We start from the raw sequence: 27517 nt of genomic DNA, 5'->3' as shown, positions 1-27517 counted from the left end.
AATACCATGGCATAAACACAACTTCGCACAACTAACCAGCAAGTGTACTGGGTCGTCCAAGTAATAAACCTTACGCGAGTAAGGGTCGATCCCACAGAGATTGTTGGTATGAAGCAAGCTATGGTCACCTTGTAAATCTCAGTCAGGCAAACTCAAATGGTTATGGTGATATGCGAATAAAACATAAAGATAAAGATAGAGATACTTATGTAATTCATTGGTAGGAACTTCAGATAAGCGTATGAAGATGCCTTCCCTTCCGTCTCTCTGCTTTCCTACTGTCTTCATCCAATCCTTCTTACTCCTTTCCATGGCAAGCTTAAGCAAGGGTTTCACCGTTGTCAGTGGCTACCTCCCATCCTCTCAGTGGAAATGTTCAACGCACCCTGTCACGGCACGGCTATCCATCTGTCGGTTCTCGATCAGGCCGGAATAGAATCCAGTGATTCTTTTGCGTCTGTCACTAACGCCCCGCCCTCAGGAGTTTGAAGCACGTCACAGTCATTCAATCATTGAATCCTACTCAGAATACCACAGACAAGGTTAGACCTTCCGGATTCTCTTGAATGCCGCCATCAGTTCTAGCTTATACCACGAAGACTCTGATCTCACGGAATGGCTGGCTCGTCTGTCAGGCGAGCACTCGGTTGTCAGGCGATCAACCATGCATCGTGTATCAGGAATCCAAGAGATATTCACCCAATCGAAGGTAGAACGGAGGTGGTTGTCAGTCACACGTTCATAGGTGAGAATGATGATGAGTGTCACGGATCATCACATTCATCAATTTGAAGAACAAGTGATATCTTAGAACAAGAACAAGCGGGATTGAATAGAAGAACAATAGTAATTGCATTAATACTCGAGGTACAGCAGAGCTCCACACCTTAATCTATGGTGTGTAGAAACTCCACCGTTGAAAATACATAAGAACAAAAGTGATCATTGGTTTCGGCCCCAGAGAGAGAACCAGAAGAACCAAGATGATAATACAATAGTAAAAGGTCCTACTTATAGAAAAATAGTAGCCTAAGGTTTACAGAGATGAGTAAATGACATAAAAATCCACTTCTGGGCCCACTTGGTGTGTGCTTGGGCTGAGCATTGAAGCATTTTCGTGTAGAGACTCTTCTTGGAGTTAAACGCCAGCTTTGGTGCCAGTTTGGGCGTTTAACTCCCATTCTTGTGCCAGTTCCGGCGTTTAACGCTGGGAATTCTGAGGGTGACTTTGAACGCCGGTTTGGGCCATCAAATATTGGGCAAAGTATGGACTATCATATATTGTTGGAAAGCCCAGGATGTCTACTTTCCAACGCCGTTGAGAGCGTGCCAATTGGGCTTCTGTAGCTCCAGAAAATCCACGTCGAGTGCAGAGAGGTCAGAATCCAATAGCATCTGCAGTCCTTTTTGGTCTCTGAATCAGATTTTTGCTCAGGTCCCTCAATTTCAGCCAGAAAATACCTGAATTCACAGAAAAACACACAAACTCATAGTAAAGTCCAGAAAAGTGAATTTTAACTAAAAACTAATAAAAATATACTAAAAACTAACTAGATCATACCAAAAACATACTAAAAACAATGTCAAAAAGCGTACAAATTATCCGCTCATCAGTCACCAAGTTGATGGAGGAGAGGACTCGGCTTAGGGAGAGGGAGAAGAAATTGATGGGCCAGTGTGCCATGACGGAGGGTCTTAAGGAGAAGGCGAAGCAAAACTACATCAGGCTCTTTGAGCAGAACCTTGACTTAAAGATGGAGCTGTCAGGATGTCGGAAGGCTTTTCAGGACCTGGAGGATTCAGTGGCTGAGGGTGCGGAGGAGGCCTAGAGGGTTTTTAAGGAGCAAGTCGGAGTCATTGCTCCCGACTTGGACCTTTCTCCTCTTGATCCTAACAAGATTGTGGTGGATGGTGCCATTATCTCTCCTCCCCATCCTGAGACTGATTCTAACTTGAAGACTCTGAGACAAAGGATAATATAGTCTCCTCCCCGTGGGGAGCGACAAGATGGAAATCTCCCGAGTTCTTATGGGTTCCTTCTCAAGGTCAAGAACAGCCTGCTCCGTCCTCCCCTGTTGCTGCTCTGATATACCCCATTTTGAGGGTTTATCTTGTGTTGATTTCAGGGGTTTTATCAACAATTCCACACGCTTTCTATATGAAAATACAAGACTTTGTGTTCCTTTCCTAATTTTGCCTCATGGATGAAAACATGCTTATTTTGCACTAAATTAGGTACATTTCTAATCTTCTCTTGGTGCCATTCGATGCCATGACCTGTGTGTTAAGTGGTTTCAGAATATAGGGCAGGGATGGACCGGAAGAGAGAAGGAGGATAGGTGCAAAGGAAGGGAGCATGAGGATTGAACTTTGGAAATCTCAGCATGGGCGCGTGCGCGCACTTGACGCGTCCGCGTGGATCGAGCAGTTAGAAGTCGAAGCCAAGAGTCAAGCCACGAGCCGACTTGCGTAGCGGCTAGGCCATAATCTTCATGGGCGCGCACGCGTACATTACGCCTCCGCGCGCATTACAAGATGCCTCAGTGGCGCGCACGCGTACCTTGCGCATGCGCGCCGATGTTCGAATGTGATTTTTTAAGAGCCACGTGACTTGGACGTGGAGGCAGTTGAGAATCCCATTTTGGGGAAGTGCCCTGGCGGGAAGAGCTTAAGAAGACCAAGGGAACAAGGGTTAAGCACTTTTAGCTCATTTTCTAGATTCTAGATTTTTTGGAAGGTAGTTAGTTACACTTGTGGAGAAGGAGAGAGATTCCAAGCTCTCGTTAGGGGTCATCTTCATCTAATTTCTGAATTTTCATTCACTCTTTGGTGAGATCCCTTGCAATTCTCAATTCATTTTGTTCATGTCATAGATCTTCTTCTCCAATCTCCATTAGTGTTTGTAATTGCTCAATTCTCATAGATCTTAGATTCAATCTTGTAATTGTGGATTTAATCAATTTCCTTAGAATCTTGTTTCCATTGTTGCTCTTTGTTCATTGTTGTTAGTTCCTTGTGTTGAAATACTTTTAATTCTACTTTCTTCTCAATTTTACTATGACTTTCACTCTTGCTCACCAAATGTTTGATGAAATGCCAACACTAGTTATGGAGTAAAAGTTTCTTACTTGGCATAGGGTTTGGGCCATTAGAAGAAGTTGAATAGTTGTGTCAATTGTTGATTTAGAATTAGGGATTGCGAATTAACTTGGAGTACACTAAAGCTAGATTTCCATAAGGTAAAGCTAGGACTTGTGACTCAAGTTGATTACTCTCATTTGACTTTCCTCTATACCTAGGGGTTAACTAAATGAAGCAAGGCCTAATTGTTGTCATCATTGAAAGAACTATAAGGATAGAATTTCTAATGCCAATCCTAAGCCAAGTCTTCTAAGGATTGATTGTTTGTTTTCTACTTTGCTAAAACCTTCAAGGAATCATAACAAGGCTTTCTAATCAATAAGATGCACACTCTAGCAATTCCAAGGGAGGATGACTCGGGAGACTAATACTCTCGGTTATAGATTGTAGGATTGTTTGGTGCGAAGTTTAAGTGTCGAGTAGACTATACTCACGAACATATTCATCATTGAATTCTAAATCGACATGCTAAATTTCGTTTATCATGCTTCGACGTCTCTCCCTGCTGATCCTCCCTCTGGTAGTGGTGATCTTCCTTATGGTGGTGCTAATCTTCTTTCCAATTGACGTTTGGTTATTGGGGCCCGGCCTGTGGGCCCCTTGTTTTTGAAACAATTTGGTATTTTTGTTTGTTGTTGTAGTGGTTTGCTCCTAACATTTTCTGGCATTTTGTGGCCATAAATTAAATTAGAAATACCCTTTTTTGGATAAGGGTTTAGCATATCTTTGGTGTGTGCATGCTTTTGACTTTTATTCTGTTAGGTTTTTCGTAAAACCTTTTTGATCTTTTTCTTTTGGAAAAACCCCTTATCTGGACGAGTTGTGTTTTGTCTTATTTGTTTTTTTTTTGGATTTTCAAAGACTAGACACAGCTTCTGCCTTTTCTCTTTTATCTCTTTTTGACATTCCTTACTCACTCAAATTTTCTTTATTGAATTGTTTGTAACTTAGGTTATTTTCGCGATGCATTTTCATTCTTCTCGGCTTTTCCGACTTGTGAGTCGATAATTTTCCGAGTTTATCATGATCTGCTTTCATAACCTCTTTACACCAACTTGTACCTCGTCGTTTTATCCTGACGACCTGGTAGGTCAGTTCATGGGATTTTCACGTTTTGTCGAGCTTAAGTTGGCACATTTCATATAAATAATAACTTAATGGAATTTACAAAGAGATGTAAAAAAAGATCTTTATTTATTTTGCAAAGGTACTTTTTTGCTACCAAGGGTTTAGAAATTATTGCCCCTTAGCCTCCACTTTGATGCCTTGTTAAAAACCCCCCTTCAGGAAAACCCTTTCTTTGGGAAAAAACCATGAAGTCGGGAAAAGAGTACATCAGAAAATGGAGTTCGCTTTTAACTATAGTACCTTTTCATATTACAAGCATGCCACGAACTAGGTAACTCGGTGTCATTTAAGTCGGCCACCTTGTAGTAGCCTTTTCATAAGACCTCACTAATTTTGTATGGTCCTTTCCAATTAGCAGCAAGCTTTCCTTCCCCAGACTTGTTAACTCCAATGTCGTTTCTGATCAAGACCAGGTCGTCTGGAGTGAAGCTTCTTCGAATGACTTTCTTGTTATATCTATTTGTCATCCTTTGTTTTAATGCTGCTTCTCTTATCTGGGCTTGTTCTCGGACTTTAGGGAGTAGCTCGAGTTCTTCTTTGTGCCCCTGTATGTTTCCAACCTCATCGTAGAAGCTCACTCTTGGACTTTGCTCGTTGATTTCAACTGGCATCATGGCTTCTATGCCATAAGCAAGTCGGAAGGGTGTTTTCCCTGTGGCAGACTGAGGTGTGGTCTGATAAGTTCATAGTACTTGAGGAAGCTCTTTAGCCCATACTCCATTTGCATCTTGCAATCTTTTCTTCAACCCAGCCAGTATGACCTTGTTAGCCGCCTTGACTTGCCCGTTTGCTTGTGGATGCTCTACCGAGGTGAAATGATGCTTGATCTTCATGCTGGCTACCAGGTTTCTAAAGGTAGAGTCGGTGAACTGAGTGCCTTTATCAGTGGTGATAGAGTGAGGTACCTCATACCTTGTGATAATATTCTTGTAGAGGAATTTTTGACTACTCTGGGCGGTGATGGTGGCCAATGACTCTGTTTCGTGAAGTAGTCTACCCCCAATATTAGGTATTTTACTTGTCCAGGAGCTTGGGAAAAGTGTCCTAATAAGTCCAATCCCCCATTTTGCGAAGGGCCATGGAGAAGTTATACTGATGAGCTCCTCGGGGGGAGCGACATGGAAGTTCGCATGCATTTGGCATCGCTGGCACTTCTTCACGAATTCATGGCATCTTTCTGCAAGGTCGGCCAGTAGAACCCAACTCGGATGACCTTTCTAGCCAGAGACCTTGCTCTGAGATGGTTCTCGCAGATGCCATTATGGACCTCCTCTAAGACTTCTATTGTCTTTGAGGTCGGGACGCACTTTAACAATGGTGTTGATATCCCCCTTTTATAGAGGATATTTTTCACCAAAGTGTAGTTTTGTGCTTTCCTGTGGATTTTCTTAGCCTCTTTTTCCTCTCCGGGTAGGATATCAAATTTTATGTATTCAATTAATGGGTTCATCCATCCAAGGTCTAGTCCACAAACTTTAAGGACATCTTGTTGGGCCTCTGCTTTTTCCATAGAGGGTTCTTGGAGAGTTTCCTGGATCAGACTTTTATTGTTCCCCCTGGCTTAGTACTTGCTAGCTTGAAGAGGGCGTCCACCTTGCTATTGAGATCCCGAGTTATGTGTTTGACCTCGGTTTCTATAAAACACCTGAGATACTCCAAGGTTTTATCTAAGTCCCTCTTCATATTGGGGTCTTTAGCCTGATACTCTCCATTTATTTGGGAGGTCACTACCTGGGAGTCGCTGAACATAACTACTCTAGTTGCGCCGACTTCCTCTACCAATTTTAACCCTGCAATCAAGGCTTCATATTTTGCCTTATTGTTAGAAGCTAGAAATTTGAATTTGAGGGAGAATTCTATTTGTGTTCCCTCTTGGTTGACTAGTATTATGCCTGCGCTTCTTCCGATTTTGTTGGAGGATCCATCTACATATAGTTCCCATGCAGTAGATGATTCATCTACATATAGCTCTATTGTCCACTGAACCATTCTGCCCGCAATATTCGTCTTCCGGAGGATTTACTTCATGGGTTGGTTTGTTCGAACTCTTATTGTGTAAGCTTGAAAATAGGGTCGTAACATTCGAGAGGCTACAATTAAGGCGCATGCAAACTTCTCAAGTTTTGTATACCTCAATTAAGGGCCTTGTAGGACTTTGCTAGTGAAGTATACAGGATGCTGCCCAACCTCGTCTTCCCGTATTAGAGCTAATGCTACAGCTTTGTCGACTACGGACAAATACAGGACGAGTTCTTCCCCGATTGTAGGTCGGCTCAGAATGGGAGGTTGGCTTAAGAACCTTTTGAATTCCTGGAATGCTTCTTTGTACTCAAGAGTCTATTCGAACTGGCATCCTTTTCTTAGTAGGGAGAAAAGTGGTAGGGATCTTAATGCTGATCCTGTCAAGAATCTGGAGAGGGAGGCGAGTCGGCTATTCAATTTCTGGACCTCCCTTAAGCAAGTCGGGATTTTCATTTCTAGGACTGCTTTGCACTTGTCAGGGTTGGCTTCAATTCTCCTTTGTGTTAGCATGAATCCCCTTTGTGGCCCCTACATTTTTTAACCCAAAAGGCATGGCCACATAGCAATAGTTTGCTCTTGGCGTGATGAAAGATGTCTTTTCTTGATCCGGCTTATACATCGGAATTTGATTATATCCCGAGTAAGCATCCATAAACGACAAGTATTGATATCCTGAGCTGGAGTCTACTAGTGTATCAATGTTTGGTAGCGGATATGGGTCTTTGAGACACACCTTGTTCAGGTCAGTATTGTCAACGCACATCCTCCACTTGCCGTTCTGCTTCTTGACTAGCACCACATTAGCCAGCCATGCCGGGTATTTGACCTCTTTGATGAAGCCGACTTCTAGGAGGGCTTATATTTGCTCTTCCACCACTTGAACCCGTTCAGGTCCGAGCTTCCGTCTCCTTTGCTGAACAGGTCGCGATCCGGGGTATACTGAAAGCTTATGTGACATGAGTTTGGGATCTATCCCTGGCATGTCGGAGGCTTTCCAGGCGAAGAGGTCAAAATTTTCTTGTAAGAGCCTTATAAGTTCATGTTTCAAATCTTCTTTCAGGCTGGCTCCTATGTTGGTGTTTTCCTTCCTCTTTTTCGATTTGCACCTCCTCAATTTTTCCCCCGGATTGTGGTCGCAACTCTTCTTTAGCTCTGACTCCTCCGAGCTCTATGGTGTGAACCTCCTTGCCCTTTCCTCTCAGGTTTAGGCTTTCATTGTAGCATTTCCTTGCTAGTTTCTGATCTTCCCTGATGGTTGCTATTCCCTCTAACGTGGAAAACTTCATGCAAAGGTGGGGAGTAGACACCACTGCTCCAAGCCAATTTAGGATAGTTATGCCTATTAGGGCATTGTAGGCTGAACTCATATCGACGATTATAAAGTCGATGCTCAGAGTTTTGGATTTTACCTCCTTTCCAAAAGTTGTGTGTAAGGGTATAAATCCTAGTGATTTTATTGGTGTGTCCCCTAGCCCATACAGAGTATCGAGATAAGCTCTTAACTCTCTTTCATCCAGTCCCAGCTTATCAAATGCCAATTTGAATAGGATGTTGACTAAGCTTCCCTGATTCACTAAGGTTCTGTAAGATGGGCATTGGCAAGGATCATGGTTATTACAACTAGATCATCATGTCTAGGAATGATTCCTTGCCCATCTTCTTTAGTGAAAGAGATGGTAGGAAAGTCGGGAGCTTCGGCCCTGACTTAGTAGACTTCCTTCAGATGCCTCTTGCAAGATGACTTTGTGAGGCCGCCTCCACCGAATCCCCCCGAGATCATATGTATATGTCTTTCCGGGGTCTGCAGTGGTGGATCTCTTCGATCCTTGTCGTCTCGCTTTCTCTTGCCATGATGATTCGACCTTTCTACGAGATATCTATCTAGCCGACCTTCTCTGGCCAGCTTTTCTATCACGTTTTCAGGTCATAACACTCATTTGTTGAGTGACCATATATCTTATGGTACTCACAGTAGTCACCACAACTCCCCCCCTTTTATTTTGATAGGACTTGGGGGAGGCAGTCTTTCAGTATGGCAAATTTCCCTATAGATATCAACTAGGGAAACACGCAGAGGAGTATAGGAGTGATATCTCCTAGGCCTTTCTGGGCCGACTTCTTCCTTTTTCTTGGGCTCTCTCTTTTTCTCTTTTAACGAGTGTGAGAGCCTAGGTCGCCAGCTTGACTCTCAGAGCCTGGCGTTTTTCTCCATGTTGATGTACTTCTCGACTATTTCCTGTACATCGCTGAGGGAGGTCGGGTGCCTTTTCGAGATGGACTGGGAAAGGGGCCTTCTCGGAGTCTATTTACCAGGCCCATAATTACTGCCTCTATGGGCAGGTCTTGAATCTCCAAACACTCTTTGTTGAACCTTTCCATGTAATCCCTCAAAGGTTCTCCGACCTCCTGTTTTACACCCAGGAGGCTCGGTGCGTGCTTTACCTTGTCCTTCTAGATAGAGAACCGCATGAGGAACTTTCGAGACAAGTCATCGAAACTAGTGATCGACCTTAGGGGGAGGCTGTCGAACCACTTCATCGCTACTTTAGTAAGGGTTGTTCGAAAAGCCTTGCAGCGAGTAGCATCAGAAGCATCGGACAAGTACATATGACTTTTGAAATTGCTTCAGTGATGCTTTGGGTTAGTAGTCCCGTCGTATAGGTCCATATCAGGACTTTTAAAGCTCTTTGAAACTTTTGTCCTCATTATATCCTCGCTGAACGAATCAGTTCCCCAGGAGAGAATCTTCTCGGTCACTGCGAGAGCTTCGACCTTTGAGAGCAGATTCTAACTTCAGAAGCTTTTCCTCAAGCTCCTTTCATTGCTCGATCTCGTTCCTCAAGTTTCTCTCTGTCTCTCGTTGTTGTTCCAGTTCTTGTTCCAACTGCTCCATGCGCCCTTGGTGGCCGTGGAACAATCCCATGAAATCAGTTGCATGGGATTGTCCGTCCTTTCCTGATTCGCGCCCTTCAGAGGAGTTTGCCTTTGGGTATTTCAACCAAGAGGTGCCCTCTCTATGCTAATTGGTCACCTCTTGGTGGGTGACTATATCCGCGTCGTTGTTTCCAACGTCCTGATTCTCTTGCTCAGAATCAGCGCTGTGTGGCCATCTTCGTGTGAATCGTTCACCAACTGGTTGATCTCTCGAGTCCCCAGCAATGGCGCCAATATTACGATGGGTAACCGAGGATTAGTGGTATGGCCCAATCGTCTGGAAGAGAGAGTCTCCGACTAGGTTTGCGTCAGTAAGCCTCCGTCTGACTTGTATGTATGAAGGAATGGGGGTGGTACCTGCAAAGACACTCCGATGCTTAAGTCAGCAAGGGCCTAAGCAGGTTTAGAGAGTACTGGAACTTAGAGATACATGAGGGGTGTCAGTGTATTTATAGTGGTGAACCAATAACCACCGTTGGAGTAGTTTCACTTTTTAAGGAGGATAACCGTTTCTTTATCTTAGAAAAGTTGAGATATGGCTCCTAGAAGTGGGTTGAGAGATTTTAAGGACAGTTACTTATTTGAATAAGTGTTATCTGCCAGTTAACCTTCGATCCCGACTTCCTTAGAGTGAAGTCTGTGTTGAATCCAACCTCTTGAGAAGAGGTCGGTTGCGCGGGGAGGCCAATCTATGGATTGGGGCCATTTTATCTTATTTGGACTTGGGTCTTAGTATTGGGTCAGGGTATAAACAAATTGTATATAATTCTTCCTTTTAGATAGGCCAAAAAGATTTCATGCTTTAAAATATTAAATGAATTTATCATATAAATTACTTATAATATATTAATTTTTTGTGTTTTAACATATTATAATTTAAATAATATATATGCTCGAATACATCTAAATGTTAACATTTATTTATCTTGACATTTAGTTTATTTAAAAGAAAAATACATGTATATACACAAATTGATGTTTTTTATTTTTTATCATACTATTAGTGCTAAATAAACTAGACTAAGTTACTATTTAATCCTAAAAAAATTAAATTAATTAAAAAATAATATTTTTTCAAAAAATATCAAAGATTGAAAAGAGTATCAGAGATTGATATTTTTTCATTGATTTTTTAATTAATTATTCAAATATTTATATAAAAATTAGATAAATTACATTAACAGTTTGCCACAAAAAAGTAGGGTGTATTTTATCTAATTAAAATTGGTTTTAGAAGATTAAAATACTATTATTTTTTTAATATTTTATTAAAATATAAATTTTTTATTAGAACAATCTAAAACAATAATTTACTGAATACAATACCAAAAATATCTATATCTTTTACAATAAAAAATAATTAATGGAATCATTCGGCCTAAATTAAAAATTAACTTTACTGATATTTTTATATGAATGCGCATAAAAATGATATCAAAATGAGAGAATGGATATAAATTGAGAGTCCAAAAATTATAGTATAACATGTTGATTGAAGTCGATTGTAGATATGAATCAAGAATTTCAAGAAATTATGGTATGACATGTTCATTAATTTATTTGCAAGAAATAATTTGTCGTACTCGATTTTATTATTTGAATATATGAATGAGTATAATTTAAAGTACGCTTGTCACCCATTTGTATATGTTGAGTCGTATATTCTAGGGTAAAAAACTAAAATAAGCTAAGGAGCCCTCCAAATTATCCAAATCAGCCAAATTAAAAATCCACACCTGAATCCACCAGAACGAATTATTATATAATTCGAATCAATAAGATTCGAATTACACTCTCAAGTAATTCGAATTGATATAATTCGAATTATGTGCATGCATCGACTTAAAGCAATTCGAATTGACTTAATTCGAATTACTAGGAAGGAAACAAAATACAGTAATTCGAAACAACTTATTTCGAATTACACTTAACTAATTCGAATTTAGTTAATTCGAATTAGTATGTTAGCGTGTGATACATCATAATTCGAAACAAATTGTTTCGTATTATGTATATATAGTGCGAACCGGAGCTGTATATATATGCTATGAACTCATGATGCTCTCAACAAAGAGGGGAGATGGCTAGTGCGGAGAGTTTCCTAGTGCTGGTACATTACAGAGGGTCGATTAAGAGAAAAACTCGGTCCGGTGTGAAGTTCACTGATAAGGATCCCCTATGTATTATCGTGACGCTAACAACCACCTACGATGCTCTTGTTAGCTCTGTGCTGGAGAAGCTTGGTCTCGAAGGAGTTAAAAGGGTCAAGAAGTTTTTCTACCGCATTCCAACAGCGGTGCTCCATGACACCGTGAAGTTCGATTGTTCCACAATCGGTAGTGACGAGGACTTGCAGGTTATGTTTCTTTGTCGTATGCAGTTTCTCGAGGTAAGGACACCAGAGTTGTTGGCAAAGTTGGTTGATGTGGTATCCAGCTCGGGTGGTTCGAACTGGAATGCCAATACTATAGCCGCGGTTGCCGGCTCGAGCTCGAGACCTGCTGTTGCTTCATCCTCTGCTCCTGTGTATGAGCCACCAATGCAGCCTGTTGCGTCCCCTTCGTTTGCCGTTGATCTGAGCGGCAATGTTGGAGACGAGGTTCGATATGGGGAACATATTCCCACCGAGGTACATTGTCCCACACCGGCCGGCTTTGGTGATGGTTTGTTTGATGATCCAGATGACGATGACGTGGAGCCGGATATGATCGCTGATGAAAGCGGCGATGATGTTGGAACTACTGTTCCGAGAAGGGCTACAGGTGGATCTAGTTCCGGCACACAGTAGTATCCACCCCATTTTTCGTCGTTGGACCTGGATGCCATGTGGCAGGACGAAAATGCTCTGCAGCCCTCAGGATTTGGCGCTAGAGATACCGAGGGGTCTGCCGGTATGAACGAATTCCAAGTTGGCCAACAATTTCAGGATAAAGATGAGGCGCTGTTGAGTGTGAAGACGTACAGTATCCGTCGAGGGGTCCAGTACAAGGTCGTAGAGTCTGACTACCGCAGGTATGTGGGAAAGTGTTCTGAGTTTGGGAATGGGTGCACATGGCTGATTCGGTTGAGTCTCCGACAGCGGAAGGGTATCTGGGAAGTGAAGCGATACAACAGACCGCATACATGTCTCGCCAGCTCCATCTCCAGCAACCATAGGAGTCTGGACTACCATGTGATATCCACCTTCATTATGCCGATGGTTAGGGCTGATGCAGCTGTGAACATCAAGGTGCTTCAAAATGCCACGGCCGCACACTTTGGGTTCAGGCCAACGTACAGGAGGGTATGGATGGCGAAGCAGAAGGCCGTTGCCGTCATATATGGGGACTGGGACGAGTCGTACAATGAGCTCCCTAGGTGGGTTTTAGGAGTTCAGCTGACGATGCCTGGCACTGTAGCCGTCCTCAGGACTTGCCCTGTTCGAGTTGGGGGACAGGTTGACGAGTCGCAGGTTTATTTTCATAGGCTGTTCTGGACTTTCCCCCCTTGTATCCAGGCATTCCGTCATTGCAAGCCTTTGATTAGTATTGATGGCACCCATCTATATGGGAAGTATGGTGGAACATTGCTAGTCGTCATTGCACAGGACGGAAACTCGAACATCCTCCCCGTGACATTTGCATTAGTTGAGGGTGAGAATGCTGAGTCATGGTCTTTCTTTCTTTCCCACCTCCGAGAGCACGTGACACCTCAGCCGGGTCTGTTAGTTATTTCAGATAGGCATAACGGCATCAAGGCAGCCCTCGAGGCTCCGGATGGGGGATGGCTACCCCCGGCTGCGTACCGGGCGTTCTGCATTCGACACGTTGCAGTGAATTTTACCTTGACGTTCAAGGGAAAAGATGCCCGGAGGCTTCTTGTTAACGCCGCATATGCGAAGACCGAAGTGGAGTTCGACTACTGGTTTGACATTCTCCGCTCTGAGAATCCGGCAATGTGTGACTGGGCGAACCGAATCGAGTATTCGTTGTGGACACAGTACTGTGATGAGGGTCGGAGATTCGGGCACATGACGACCAATATTTCGGAATGTGTCAACTCAATCCTGAAGGGGGTAAGAAACCTCCCTGTTTGCTCGCTAGTGAAGGCCACATACGGAAGGCTAGCAGAGCTATTTGTCCGTAAGGGTAGGGAGGCAGAGGCTCAGATGGGTACTGGACAACAATTCAGTCAATACCTAGTAAAGTGTATCGAGGCCAACCTGAAGACAGCCAGGTGCTTCACGGTTACTGTTTACGACAGGGATAACTCGGAGTACACCGTTGCTGAGATGACTCCGACAGGTTCATTCTCTCTTGGTACGTACAGGGTCTCATTAGGGTCTAAGACTTGTGATTGTGGATACTTCCAAGCACTTCATTTTCCCTGTCCACACGCACTGGCATGCTGTGCTTATTCACGGCTTACATGGCAGCCTTACGTCCACGAGGTCTATCGCCTTAGTTCCGTTTTCGGTGTCTATCAGATGGGATTTACACCTCCCATTCCAGAGGGTTTTTGGCCACCTTATGCCGGGCCTACCGTTATACCGGATCCGAGTATGAGGCGTGCGAGGGAGGGTCGTCCTAGATCCACAAGAATTCGCACCAACATGGATGAAGCAGATCCGAACCGGCCAAAGAGATGTGGCCTCTGCAGGCAGCCAGGTCACACCAGGCGTAGTTGTCCACAAGCCGCAGGCCCCAGCGGGACTGCTGGAAATCAGTAGGAGATTTGCTATGTCTGTGTTTATTTGTTAATGTATTAGCACTTGTCTTCTAATTGTTTTTATTTGTTAATGTATTAGCACTTGTCTGGAACTAAGTTGTTTCCTATATGTAATGAAACTTGTTATTCGTACCAAATATTTCTGTTGAATGTCTTTTAAATGATTGAAATTTATATCTAAAACAAACAACATTATATCATGGGATGACTGATAACGAATAACATAACATCAAACTATAAATCATAACATAAAAGTAGAATACATCAAAGTAAATGACATAACAAAACATCAAAGTAAATGCCAAGCAGGTCGACCACCCTCAATGTAAAGGTGGAAGTCTGTCAGGCAACCACTAACGTAATCTCCGTCGACTGGCAACCCCAGCTGGTATGCGACGTCCTGAAGTGTGATGGTGCACTCTTCAAACGGCATGTGGAAGGTGTGCGTCTCAGGCCGCCACCTCTCGACGAATGCGCTGACTAGGGGCTCGTCTAGTCGGAACCATCTGTCATTCAGTCTCGCAAGATGGTACAATCCGGCCATCTGCAAGTACGGAACGTACCTCTCATCAAGACGCATCCCCTGCTGCCGCCTAACGCTGGATATGCAACGACGAGGCTGGCCAGTACATAACCCGCATAATTAGAACAGATGCAGAAACCACTAACATATTCAATATATTTCATATGGAACCAGAAAATAAATCGTGAAGGGTAAAAGATATATGAAACAAACGACCAACATTTTATACACAAACCGCTCACTCAAACCACGTGCAAATAACATTAACAAAAACATATGCATTTTCACATTTATCATAAACCACTACCCTTAACCGCTAACCATCAGTAAAACCACTATCCAAAACCGTTAACAAAAACCGAGTACAAAAATCACTAACAAAAACCACTGACCTAACCCGCTTGCTTAAACTGCTAACACTAAAATAAACCGCTATAAAAAACCATTAACAAAACCCACTACCATACACCACCAACTCAAACCACGCCCCTAAACCGCTAACCATCACTAAAACCACTATCCAAAACTATTAACACAAACCGCTTACAAAAAACAATTTCAAATACCACTAACAAAAACCACTGGCCTAAACCGCTTGCTTAAACCACTAACACTAAAATAAACCGCTATAAAAAACCATTAACAAAAACCACTAGCCTACACCACTATCCTAAACCGCTATCCTAAACCACTCACAGTAACATAAACCATTATCAAAAACCATTAACAAATACCGTTATCATAAACCGCTTTCATAAGCCACTAACCTCGTCGTTAATCACACCGGCGATATGAGCAACTCCATGCAAACGATAAAGCTTTCCCGGATTGTCCCCCATCGACAAAAAAAGCCACTCTCCTCTTACTCGTACCGGACGTGGGTCTTTTTCTCTAGGATTTGGTGGGGTTGGAGAATGAGAAAGTGATTCGAATGAACTTGGTTCGAACTCCTTTTATAGCCGAAACCCTTATAATTCGAATCAACTTGATTCGAATTATGCGAACCAATTTTCACCTAATTCGAATCAACTAGATTCGAACCCCTCTAAAGTGCAAACCTCCTAGTAATTCGAATTAACTAAACTCGAATTACCTAAGTACAATTCGAAACGAGTTGTTTCGAATTACTTCGTGGTCTTGCATGTGTATAATTCGAGTCATATCAATTCGAATTACATTAACTCGTTGCATGCACATAATTCGAATTATATCAATTCGAATTACTTGAGAGTATAATTCGAATCTTATTGATTCGAATTATATAATAATTCGTCCTGGTGGATTCAGGTATGGATTTTTGATTTGGCCGATTTGGGTAATTTCCAACTCTCCTAGGCTTATTTGGGTTTTTTACCCTATATTCTATTTTATACAATAACCAACAATAAAAGTACAAAATTCATCTTCCAAGATATAACTTATTAGTTTGGCAAAGTATTTAATTCTGTGCAATTAAATAATTGGTGATTCTCCAATGGAAGAAAATATCAATATCAAATTGACTCTTTATAAATTTTATTTTGATTAAAAGTAAACAAAATGTGATTTATATTTGATAATTTTTATATTAAAATAGATTATAATAAGTTAAATATTATTTTAATTATATTATTTAAAATTATTTTTGATAAAAATTATTATAAAAAAATATAATTTTAAATAATTATTTTATATTATTTTATATTATATTATTTTAAATATTTAAATAAATTATACTTTTTGTAGTACTCTCAGTACTCTTTAATATTTTTTAACTATAAATTGTATTACTTATGATTCTAATATTATTTTTATGTTAATTTTTTATTCAATTTAGTTTTTCTAATGAAATTAATAAAATTACAAGACAAAACCAAAAAACGTAAAAAAAACCCATGGACAAAAATTAATAAAAATTCTATAAAAAATAATAACATACATGAGAGAGTATGATAGAAAAGATATTATAAAAAAATAGTAAAATTTATCACATGAACAATAAAGGATAGAATTGATAGATAGAAAATAATTTTTTTTAATTAATCATCTAATAAAAAAATAAATATAAAAGTTAAAATTTATAGTTTTAGTGCCAACATGACAGAATCACATTTATATTTAGAAAGGGAAAAAACAATCCAACAAAAAATAAACAGAAAATCTCTACATCCATGTAATTTTTCCATCCAATTTATTCAAGTAACTTCAATCGGACGCGCCTTTCCAACCCCTTATACGTTTGTTATACATGCACCATAACGTAAAATTTGTTCTTTTTTCGCGTTTTCGTTCTTCTTCTTCTTCTCTATTCGCGTTCTTCTTCTTCTTTTTCTTCAACCTAATAAAATTTGTCGTTCTCTTTTGTTCACGATTTTCTTCTCTGTTCGACTTCTTCATTACTGATCTGCATTGAAATAAATGTAATAAGCTCCGTCATTCTTCTTCTTCGTTTTCTTCTTCGATCTACACTTCTGAATGGAAACAATGAATGATTCAACTTTAAATCAGTTGAATGAGGTTATTACGTTGAGACAGCTAGAAAATGATTATCACAATAATATTAAACACTGAACAAAGTAAAAGGAGGCCACCGAACCGAACAACATTCATTTGGTGAATCAAAATCACAAAGGTCACCGAACCAAACAATGTTCATGTGGTGAATAAATGGTGATCAACTTTCAATTAACAAGAATAGTATTTCTTCTTCTCCTTTTCCTTCTCCTTCTCCTTCTCCTTTCCTTCTCCTTCTTCTTCTTCTTCTTTCGTTATAATCATTAGCAACAACACCAACATTTTGCTCAGTTAAGAGGAGATGCTCATTTTGATTCACTTGATTGTATATGAATTCAGTTGAGTCTTTGTGCATGCAAAAATGTTTTTCTTACTGATTGAATGTTTATCACGTTTTATTAACCACATGATTGGTGTTCGATTTAGTGGTGTTGGTCATTTTGGTTCTCCTGATTGTTATGTGTTGAGTTGACTTCTTTTGCATAGAAAAATGCTATTCTTGATGATTGAATGTTTATGATGTTTATTCAGCACATGAATGTTGCTCAATTCAGTAGAGTTGCTCATTTTGATTTACTTGATTGTTAGTGTGTTCAATTGAGTCCATGTGTATGTTGAAATATTTTTCTTTGATGATTAAATGTTTATGATGTTTTATTCAGCACATGAATGATGTTCGTTCAGTGGAGTTGGTCATTTCGGTTTATTTATGTTCTGCATAATTTAAAACTCTTTCTCCTTACCTTCTACTACTTTTTCACCAGGGAAAGAAAGAGGAAAAGAAAAAAAATACTGCAGTAATAACAACAAAAGAATGAAGATAAGGAGAAGACACGTGAAGAAGAAGGAATGCGAAAAAGAAGGAGAATGAGGAGGAGGAGGAAGGCGAATCTCTGTTGCTGTTTTCGTTCGTTTCTGGTTGTTCCTTGCCAAATCTTCTCGCAATTCTTCTCCAGTAGTAGTTTCGCAGAGAACATGATTGAAGTTTGAGTGATTTTGAGAGAGAATCGAAGAGAAGAAGCGGTTTCGTGTTGAGAAAGAAGTGATATTTTTTATAATGACCGCGAAGTGCCGAAAGGTTTTCGAGCGCGTGTTTTCACTAGTCATTAATATGCGTGACTCTATTTAAACTTGGGACAACTTGGTTATATGGTTATATAGATGTGTAGCGCACCCAAAAAATAAAACTCCAAAATTTAAACGCTAAACCAAAGACATTCTAAAATGATTTTGAATAAGTTTTTTTTTTTAAATTTAAATAGAAAGATAAAACATAGAACCATCTAACATGTATTTTAATTTAGTTCAACCTTCTTGTTTAATAAAATGGTTAAAATTTATATCCGGTTATAACCATAATAACGGTAGAATATAATTTTAGTATAATAAAATTTTATTACATTCACGGATAGATGCCAAAAGAAAATAGAATCAAATTTTTATTCCTACATTAAGATGGGTAAAGCGTTAAATTAAACCAAATATTCTAAAATACTAATATTAACTCTAAATTAGAATTACATAAACAAACTCGAGGATGAATATGAAAAATTAAAACGTAGTTATTTGTTTTTAACATTTTTTTGTATTTTTTCTTATGAATTTTTCTTTTATATTTTTGTCTCATTACAGTTGTTAACTTTAGGAGTCTAGTTGTTAGAATAAAATTGGTGATCGAACCGATTAAACTATTAATTTATTGGTTTATTAATTCAACTGATAAGTCACTAATTAAATCGGCATAATCAATCATACGTAAATAAAAAATATAAAATAGTCAAAAATTTAATTTTATTATTAAATATGTATATAAAATTTAAGTATTTTCATAATAAAGATTTTTTAATTTTATTTTTATATTAAAGTAACTATTTTTTATTTTAATAACTAACTAATTAGTTTATGTTTATTATATTGTTATATACTATATGTATTTATTGAAAAATAATTATATTATAATTAATAAAAATATTCTATATTTTTTATTTATATATTTTTAGTAACACTTATATTAATAATTATGAATAATAAAAAATATGATTAATTTAAATATAAGTGAGTATAAAATTAAAATAATATTTAAAAATTATTATATGTTTTTACTATATAATTAATAATTAGTATATAAAATAATAATGAATAATATAGTTTAATGGCAAGTGGAGCATGTAGTAATAAAGAGAACTAAGTGCTTGTTTGGGCGCCATTATTTTGATAAAAAAAAGATTTTTTTCTATTGAAAAATATCTTTTTTATTTTTTAGTGTGTTTGACAAATTTCTAGTAGTAAAAGTAAAAGCACTAGAAAAATCAGAAAAACATCTTTTTTGAGAAGCTGTAATTTACATCTTTTTTTAAAAGATCTTTTTTCCTTAAAAAAAGATGTTTTTCATATAATAAATAAACAAAAAAGTACTTTTATATTGTTATACCCAAACATAATTGATAAATAAAAAGATCTTTTTACATGAGATACCCAAACATAAAATTACTTTTACTTTTTCATAAGATCTTTTAAAAAAAGATAACTCGAAAAAAGATCTTTTCTTAGAAGTTCACCCAAACAAGCCCTAAATACAAACTATATCTTTATTAATTTAAAAAAAAAATTAGTGGTTCGGTTGAATCGGTTTTTGTTAGTTCTTATCGGCTCTCATCTTTAAACTGTCCTAAAATTAGACCAGATCGGTTGGGAGTCCAATTTTGATCCGAATTTTACAACTGTGTGTTATGAGATTTATTAAAATCCTATTATGCACGGACACGGGCATGACCACATGGGACACGATGTACGCGGACACGCGAATTTAAAATTCTTATAAGATACGAAAACATGACATATATATAAAATTTAAAGTATTTTTTAGATAAATTATAATAATATTTTAATATTTTATTGATACTAAAATAAAAATTAATTTTTTAATTATTTTAGTGTCTTTTTCATTTATATAAAGTATTTAAAATATTTTTATTTTAATAATTAATAATATATAATATTTTTAAATTTATTTCAAAAATACATATTAAGAATAAGATTGGATACGTCGACACGTTATAATATTTAATTGAATTTACTTTTTATTAAGATATAATTGAATTTTTCTTAAGATATAATTGAATTTTTCTTCTTCGTTACATTAATATTTTCATGAATAATTGTTTTTACTATAATCTTATTTAATTTACAATACTTTTTTTTAATACGAAAGTGATTACTGAATTTCTCAAAAAAAAATAATTTTTTTATAGTTTATATTTCTTTTAAAATTTTTTCATGATACAAGTAGTTTTTCAAATAATTAAAGGGACGATAATAATATCATTCATGTGCATGTTATATTAAAAAAAATACGTTTAATTTTATATAATAATTGTTCAATAACAGACTTGTCAGTAACCATCTTATAAGTTATAACTATTAGAGTGAGTGATAAAAAATTTCTTACTTGTTGTGTCTTTCTATATATATACCTCTAATTTGTCTCATCATTCTTTTGCGTTTCCAACATTTTGGAAGATATTAAACACTGTATCAGTCATGCCAAGAAGAATGTAACTAGTGCATATATAAAAATAAATTCTCTCAATTTTTTTTTAACAATTGAGAGAGTAAAGTATAATTTTTTATTATTAATTTTATAAGTGAAACTAAAAATAAATATAAAAAAATAAAAAATTAAAAATTACAGTTTATATTTTTAATTTTTTTTTAACAATTAAGAAAATCTATTCTTGTACATATATATTTATTGTTTCACTTTTATCATAGGCCTTCTCTACAACTTCTTGAGGTTTTGATGTAGTATGAACATATACAACTATTAATATTGTGAGATGAAATTGCATTTTTTTTATTTTTTAATAAAATTATAAAAATTAATAGATTAATTAAACCTTGACTAACTAATCCAGTGGTAGCTAAAGAGTATGGTATATATAGGTTAGATACTTACGCGAACCTCTTGTGTTTAGTGGCAATTATTATTAATCAAAGAAGTCCGTCAATAAACAATGTAGGATACTACTGGGTTTTGCTTGTTAAAAATACAAAATTCAAGGCATTTCATTTTAGTATTTTACTGTGAATATGGGATTTTGAAATTTTAATTATAATAAATACATATAAATTTATTTTATTTATAATTTTTTCATATTCTTAATAAATAATGCTTTTATGAATATGAATACTAAAAATCTGCTATCAGTCAATTACTTATACATAGATATATGTCAAAATATAAAATAATCAAATTTTGTTTATATTTTAATCAAAATTTATAAATAATATAATCAAACTTATTCAGACTCATAATCAAACTTCAAAAACAATATAATTAGTTTAGCAACCCACTTCTAAATACTAATCCTACTTAGAAAATAAGAATGGTATAAATTATACCAAATTCATATATATCCAAAAATAACATTAAAATTAAAAATAGAATTTGTGAATTTTCTCAACCTATCTCTTTTTATTTTTTTTATTAGTGACTTTTTTTTATTCTTCACATATTCAACGTTGCAATATTTTTCATTGTAGAAAAAGATAAACATAAAAAACAAAATTACTCAAAGAAAATTACATAAAATGAGAGAATAAATGATATTTTTTATGCAAGCATAAAAAAAAGAAAAAAACTTCTAAGAGAAAGAATAATACTTAAAAAGATACTCTCTTTCGCACCTTCAATTCTAAAAAAGTGCAGGCTATATAATGAATGTCAAATTTTTAAAATTAAAATTTGCGGTTCCTTCAATTTTGAATTCGTTACTGCCCTTTCTCTCATGACAGTTTTTGAATTTTGCATGATTTTAAAAACCAGACCGAACTGGTCTGTCCGACCAGTTTAATCACGAACCGGTGATTTTACGGTTTGGTTCAACATCAAAAACCGCCAAAATCAAAATCGTTCTTAAACTGCTGAATCGGCCGAAAACCGATCGGTCGGATGGAACTGGGACCCGACCGATTTTAAAAAAGGGCGTCGCTTCCCATTCGGTTAGAAAATGAAATGGCCAGGTCTCTTGAGCATCAACCCCTCGAGCCATTATTCAATCTTTCTCCCTAAAACACAACCCTAGCTTACAAGTCCCCCACCGCCACAGGGCTCAGCGCCGCCGTTCGTTGCTCTCAAGCACCACCGTGTTTTCGTTCGATCGTCCGCGCTTCTCCCTCATTCAGAAATCGGTGCATCTTCCTCGAGCTCGCCGTCATTCGCTGTCTCGCTGGTCTTCGTCTGCTCAAACCCTAGCCTCCATCACTCTCCTCTTCAAGCTGTATCACCACCGCCGTTGAATCTGGTCCAACCGTCGTCCCTACTATTTCAGCGTCATCGCAGCTCGTCTCTACTGTCGCGTCGCATATGCTCTACTCTCCTCTGCCGTCGCGTCGCGCTGCGAAGGGGAAAGAAGGGGTGGAGGTCGCGGGAGGAGGCGCGCGAAGGGTGAAGCCTTTGCTGCTTCCGCCATGTTTAAGCTCGATGACGGCCGCCAGTGCTGCTACCTCTGTTGCTGCCTCTGTCGTGTCTTGCCATCATGTTACCACTGATTTCATCTGCACTCATTCTTGTTCTACTTCAAAATCATGCTAAATTTGTGAGTATCCGTCCTTTTTTAATATGTTTATGAATAATAAGATTCGACATTGATTTTTTTTTTAATTCTGATTATGGTTTTGGTCTGTATTTGATATTGTTCAAATTTCATGATTTTGTTACTGGCTCCTGAAAGTTGGGTTTCTTTTTCTAATATGCTTAACTTTAGAAAGATTTGAAAAAATTTGTTATTCTGTATTAAGAATGTGCTGAAATTTTGTGTAAAAATTAGCTGAAAATTATGTTATAAGATAGATAGATACCACACTGAAACTTGAACTGTGAAGGATACCCTATGTTCTAACTTCTAATGCTACTTTACTTCACATCAAGTTGTTAAGAGAATGTCTCTGATGTCCAGTTGTTTATAGGGAGTGGAAATGGCATGTTACCTCAAAGAAGAATGCTGGCCATAGTAGCTAGAATCTCGATTTAACTCTTAAAATCTTCCGATATTACGATTTTAAATGAGTTTATCGATTTTACGAAATTTGTACTAAGTCTGACGATTTTACGATTTAAATCTTGTTAAGATTTTACGTTTTACGTTTTTTATTTACTTTTTCGATTTCACGTAAAATCTCGATTTTCTCTACCTTGATGCTGGCAGTGCCAAGAATGACAAGCAAAGGAGCTTGATGAGGCTTGTCACTTTTTATAGGCCCTTTTCATGGATGAGATCAAGATTGGATGAAATCAATAACAACAACATCAATAACAAGAGTTCTTTGCCATTTGATTCAATGATGACTTGGTATCTTCCCATTGAGACTGGAAATTTCTGGTTACATTATTGCTTGTTGGCTTGTTGCTGATTTGTCATGCTATGATGCTGAGCTTAGTTATAAGTAGATGATCGAATATTTGTTATTAGTTAAATCATTGAATTTTTTTGTGACTATTTTAATAAGTTTAATAGTGACATATAATGACTAATGAATGATAAATTGTTAATAATTATGAAATCAAAGGTTATATTAGATTTTGGTTGATGTAATACTTTATATTTGGAAGACACTAAATTTATATTAGATTATAATTATATTTTAGGATGTTTATTTATAATTTATTTATTATTCTATTCTAAAACGGTTTTTTCAATTAAATCACTGGTTAGACCGATTAGACCAATAAACTAATAAACTAATAACTAGAACGATTTGATAATCGGTCCGATTTTCAGAAAGTTAAAATTTTGCCAAATGAACCAGTAGCCAAATCAGGTTGTCCTTACTTTCTTCTGATTTTGCCAAGTGTGCTTTCTTGATTCTCTTTTTTTTCCCTTTGGATCATTTGTACAAGGATGTATTTATTCTTCTTTTCTTAGGCTCCAAATAGCATGGGCTTATTCTGATTTGCCTTGGAATTTGGACCTACAATACTAAACACACATCAAACTACACTAACAATTATGACAAAAAAAAACTACACTAACAATTGGGTTATTAATTCATAATTCAATCCATGGCTACTTAACGTGTGTTGAGCTCAAGACCCATGACCAAAAAACGTAGCTCAAGACCAAAAAAAAAAACGTGTGTTGAGCTTTTGTTGATATGTTGTTAGGATTTATTTTTTTAAAAAAATAATAATCTCACTCCTATTTTGATAATGTCTTTTTTTTCCTACAACAATTCGTATAACTATACAATGAATAATTAATGTGTACTATAAAAAATAAAAGTGAAATTATTATTTTTCCTAATTATAATATATATATATATATATACGTAAAATTCGAGTCTGTTAGATTAAGAATGGTAAAAATAATGTAATGGAATTAGAGAAGATTTATATTGATAAATAATAAAAAATAAACAACGAAAAACCGGTAAAGAGAATATGTCCTATTCGAGTTAGGTGCTCACTCCAATTCACAACCAAATCCACTAAATTTTCTACTGAACTCTCACCACGTTCTTTCCAATATATTCCTCTCTAACTAACTTGCCAAGGTGTCACCGTGATGCCATTTTCACGCCTTTCTCCTCTCTTCAATTGAGTACAAAATCTTTCATCGAAGTGGGCTTGTTTTTGGTCATGGGAGTAATGGGTTCAGTTTCCGTTGGCCCAACCTCCAATGCCTTTACTACTGCAAGAATATTTTCATATTCATTTGGGCTAGAGCTATCAGAGTCTCATATCAAAATTAAAGAATAGGATTTCAGTTTTTTAAACAAAAGCAGTTTTTGTATGAGGTTGGTGCGAGATTATTAATCACTAAGCCTTTGATCATTTCTTTAAACTGCAATAAAGTAGTGCAATTAGTGTGACACTAGCATTATCTAGTTTTTGCCTTGCAATAGTTATGGACAAGCCCATGAATGATTTGAGTCCCATTTACGGTGTGATTTACATGAAACATGCCAATATATATAAAATGTTAGTTGCAATAGTTAATTGATCAGTTAGAAAGTCTTGTTAAGTTTGTTAGCTCATACGCTTTTTAAATCTTTTTTTCTGAGAATGATTATACCAGTGAATTTAATTTTAGTGGACTATTACTAATTTTCGATTACATTTTATTTTATCGTATAATAATTGTAAAAATTGAAAATTTTTAAGTTATTAATGAACTAATGTGACATTATACAAAATTTGGTTTAAACGGGTTTTTGTTCTCTATAAATAAATTAAAAAAATGAACATACCATATGAAATTGTAATTTTAATTTTTATGCAAAATTAGTATAAAAGAATTTTATGGATAACTAATAATTGTGTGAATCAAAACCCTTAATAGTTATCGATTAAAATAGTTTAATAATCCATTTATATTCTAAATTAATGGGACAAAAGTACAAATAGAACGAAGTTAACGGGCTCTTTTCAGATCCCCCCCCCCCTTCTTTTTCTAATTCAATATTTTCCTAATTAAACATAGGACGATAAATAAATAATGCACGTTTTCGAAATGTTATTATTATATGATCAGCATTTCCCCGCGAGATGCATTAGATGCGCGTTTCGCGAGTGTCGGCTACAAGTTCTACAAATCCAGCTTCTATTATTTTAATAATTACAAATTACAAATGCAAAACATGAAACAATCATTAATTAGTTGGAGGATCTGATCACATTGGATTCATTGTGTTTTTTAAAGGATATTACAACCGCTCAATAGTAATGTGGCCTAATTCTTATTTAGATTGATATGCCCTCAACACCAATTAATGTAGCATGCAGCTCACTGATTTCGGTACTATTAATTTAGATTAAGACATGTTTTTTTTCAAGCATAAAGTGAAAGAGAGAAAAAAAAAAGGGGGGGTTAAATTTATATTTATATTAAAATCGATTGATAAAAAATTATTAAAAAGACGTGATTTTTATAACATAAAAATATACGCAATGTAAACATCGTTATCTTTATTTATTATAAGATTTGATTCCAAGTTAACAGGGCACTGATATGATAGAAGAGGAATCCATATTTATATTTTCAATCCATGCTTTATTTGCATATGCCAATGGATTTTCAAGTAAATAGACTGAATGATTAAACATGTAAAATAATGTTTCTTGTAATGGTGTATGTCAAGCTTTTTATTTTAACTTTAATTTGGCATGAGTTTGTAATGATGCTCATGCTTTCAAATTAATAGAAAAATCTAACTTCAGCGAATGAGAAAGAGTTTAACATTAATATTAAAGCAAGATTCAAAGGGTTGAAATGAGAATCATATATGTGATGATGACACGGATACGATACGAGATACAAATTTTAAAATGAGTAATATTCTAAATAGGTCCTTAAAAAATTTACTGTCGAACAGATTTGTTCCAACAAAATTTAACTAAAATTTTGATCCTAACATTTTTAATTATACACCAAATATATTTTTATAGAAGTTTCACCTGGTCAGAATGTCCTATGTAAAAATTAATGGACTGATATATCAAATTAACTGTCATATGTCACTTTCAAAATAATTTAGTCTTCATCCAATTTAGTGATTTTTATTGAATCCGTACAACGAATTATAAATTTACAAACTTTAACTTTGAAAGTGGACTAATTACAAAGAGCTGATTTCTTTTTATTTTTATAGTTATTTTATTGTATACAAATTAAAATTTGATTTTTATTTTTAAAATCTAAAAACTCCAGAGTTATTTAAAAAATTAAAATATCTTTTTACCAATAACCTTAAAATACCAAAATATCTTTTATGTAATAATTTTAAAATTACTAAAATATCTTTATAGGAATAATTAATATTGGTTGATTTATTAGCAATTATGAATTTTAATTCAATATTAAAAGATTAAAACACCTATAGTTGATTTTTAAAATACTAAAACAAATTTTTTAGCATTAATCTTTAAAAAGACTAAAATACCTATTTAGAATAAAAGTTAGTTAATTGTATTAGAAATTAAATTACAAATTTAAAATTTCGAAACAACTAAAACATCCTAATAATTAATTTTTAAAAAACAAAACTTTTAAGTTTGATTTTTAAAAAGACTGAAATACCATTATAAAATTTTTCATATAATTTATTCATATTAGAAATGAAAAATTTGTATTTAATTTTATTAAGACTAAAATACCCTTTTAGTTTATTTTAAATGACTAAGATTTTTTCTTTAAAACTCAAACGAAAACAAACTTTTAGTATTAATTTTGAAAAAAAATATCTTAGATTAATTCATATTATTTGGGGCCCTATTATTTGACTGTGTTAAAATTAAAAATTTGAATATCATTTAAAAATAAAAATAAAAAAACTCTTGTAATTCATATTTAGAATACTAAATATTCTTTTAATCATTTTAAAAAAAAAACTATTGTTATTTTTGTAATGAAATTAAAATTTTAGGATTTTCATAATTAAATTAAAATAGACACACATAAAAAAAGACACTAAAAGATAAAAATAATCAAATTAAGATTATAATGTCTAACATAATCAAGCATCGTTAAATCTAATAAGATTTTTAGTGGTTTAAAATAAAATAAAATGATA

General features: G+C 35.8%; 2 protein-coding genes across 2 annotated transcripts; both read left to right on the top strand.

The window, feature by feature from the left end:
- The first annotated feature begins 12049 nt into the window (after positions 1–12049).
- On the top strand, positions 12050–13212 carry LOC112696867 (uncharacterized). Its single transcript, XM_025749815.1, has 2 exons — positions 12050–13163; positions 13205–13212. Exons 1-2 carry the CDS (start codon positions 12050–12052, stop codon positions 13210–13212), a joined length of 1122 nt encoding a protein of 373 aa, XP_025605600.1.
- Positions 13213–13234: 22 nt separating this feature from the next.
- LOC114927537 (uncharacterized) lies at positions 13235–13933 on the top strand. The gene has a single exon (XM_029297545.1). The coding sequence runs from the start codon at positions 13235–13237 to the stop codon at positions 13931–13933; it is 699 nt and encodes a 232-aa protein (XP_029153378.1).
- The last annotated feature ends 13584 nt before the right edge of the window (positions 13934–27517 follow it).

This window comes from Arachis hypogaea, chromosome 1 (genome assembly GCF_003086295.3).
Source record: "Arachis hypogaea cultivar Tifrunner chromosome 1, arahy.Tifrunner.gnm2.J5K5, whole genome shotgun sequence".
NCBI lineage: Eukaryota > Viridiplantae > Streptophyta > Magnoliopsida > Fabales > Fabaceae > Arachis > Arachis hypogaea.
Note: the sequence above shows the minus strand (reverse complement) of the source record. Positions and strands in the feature narration are given on the sequence as shown.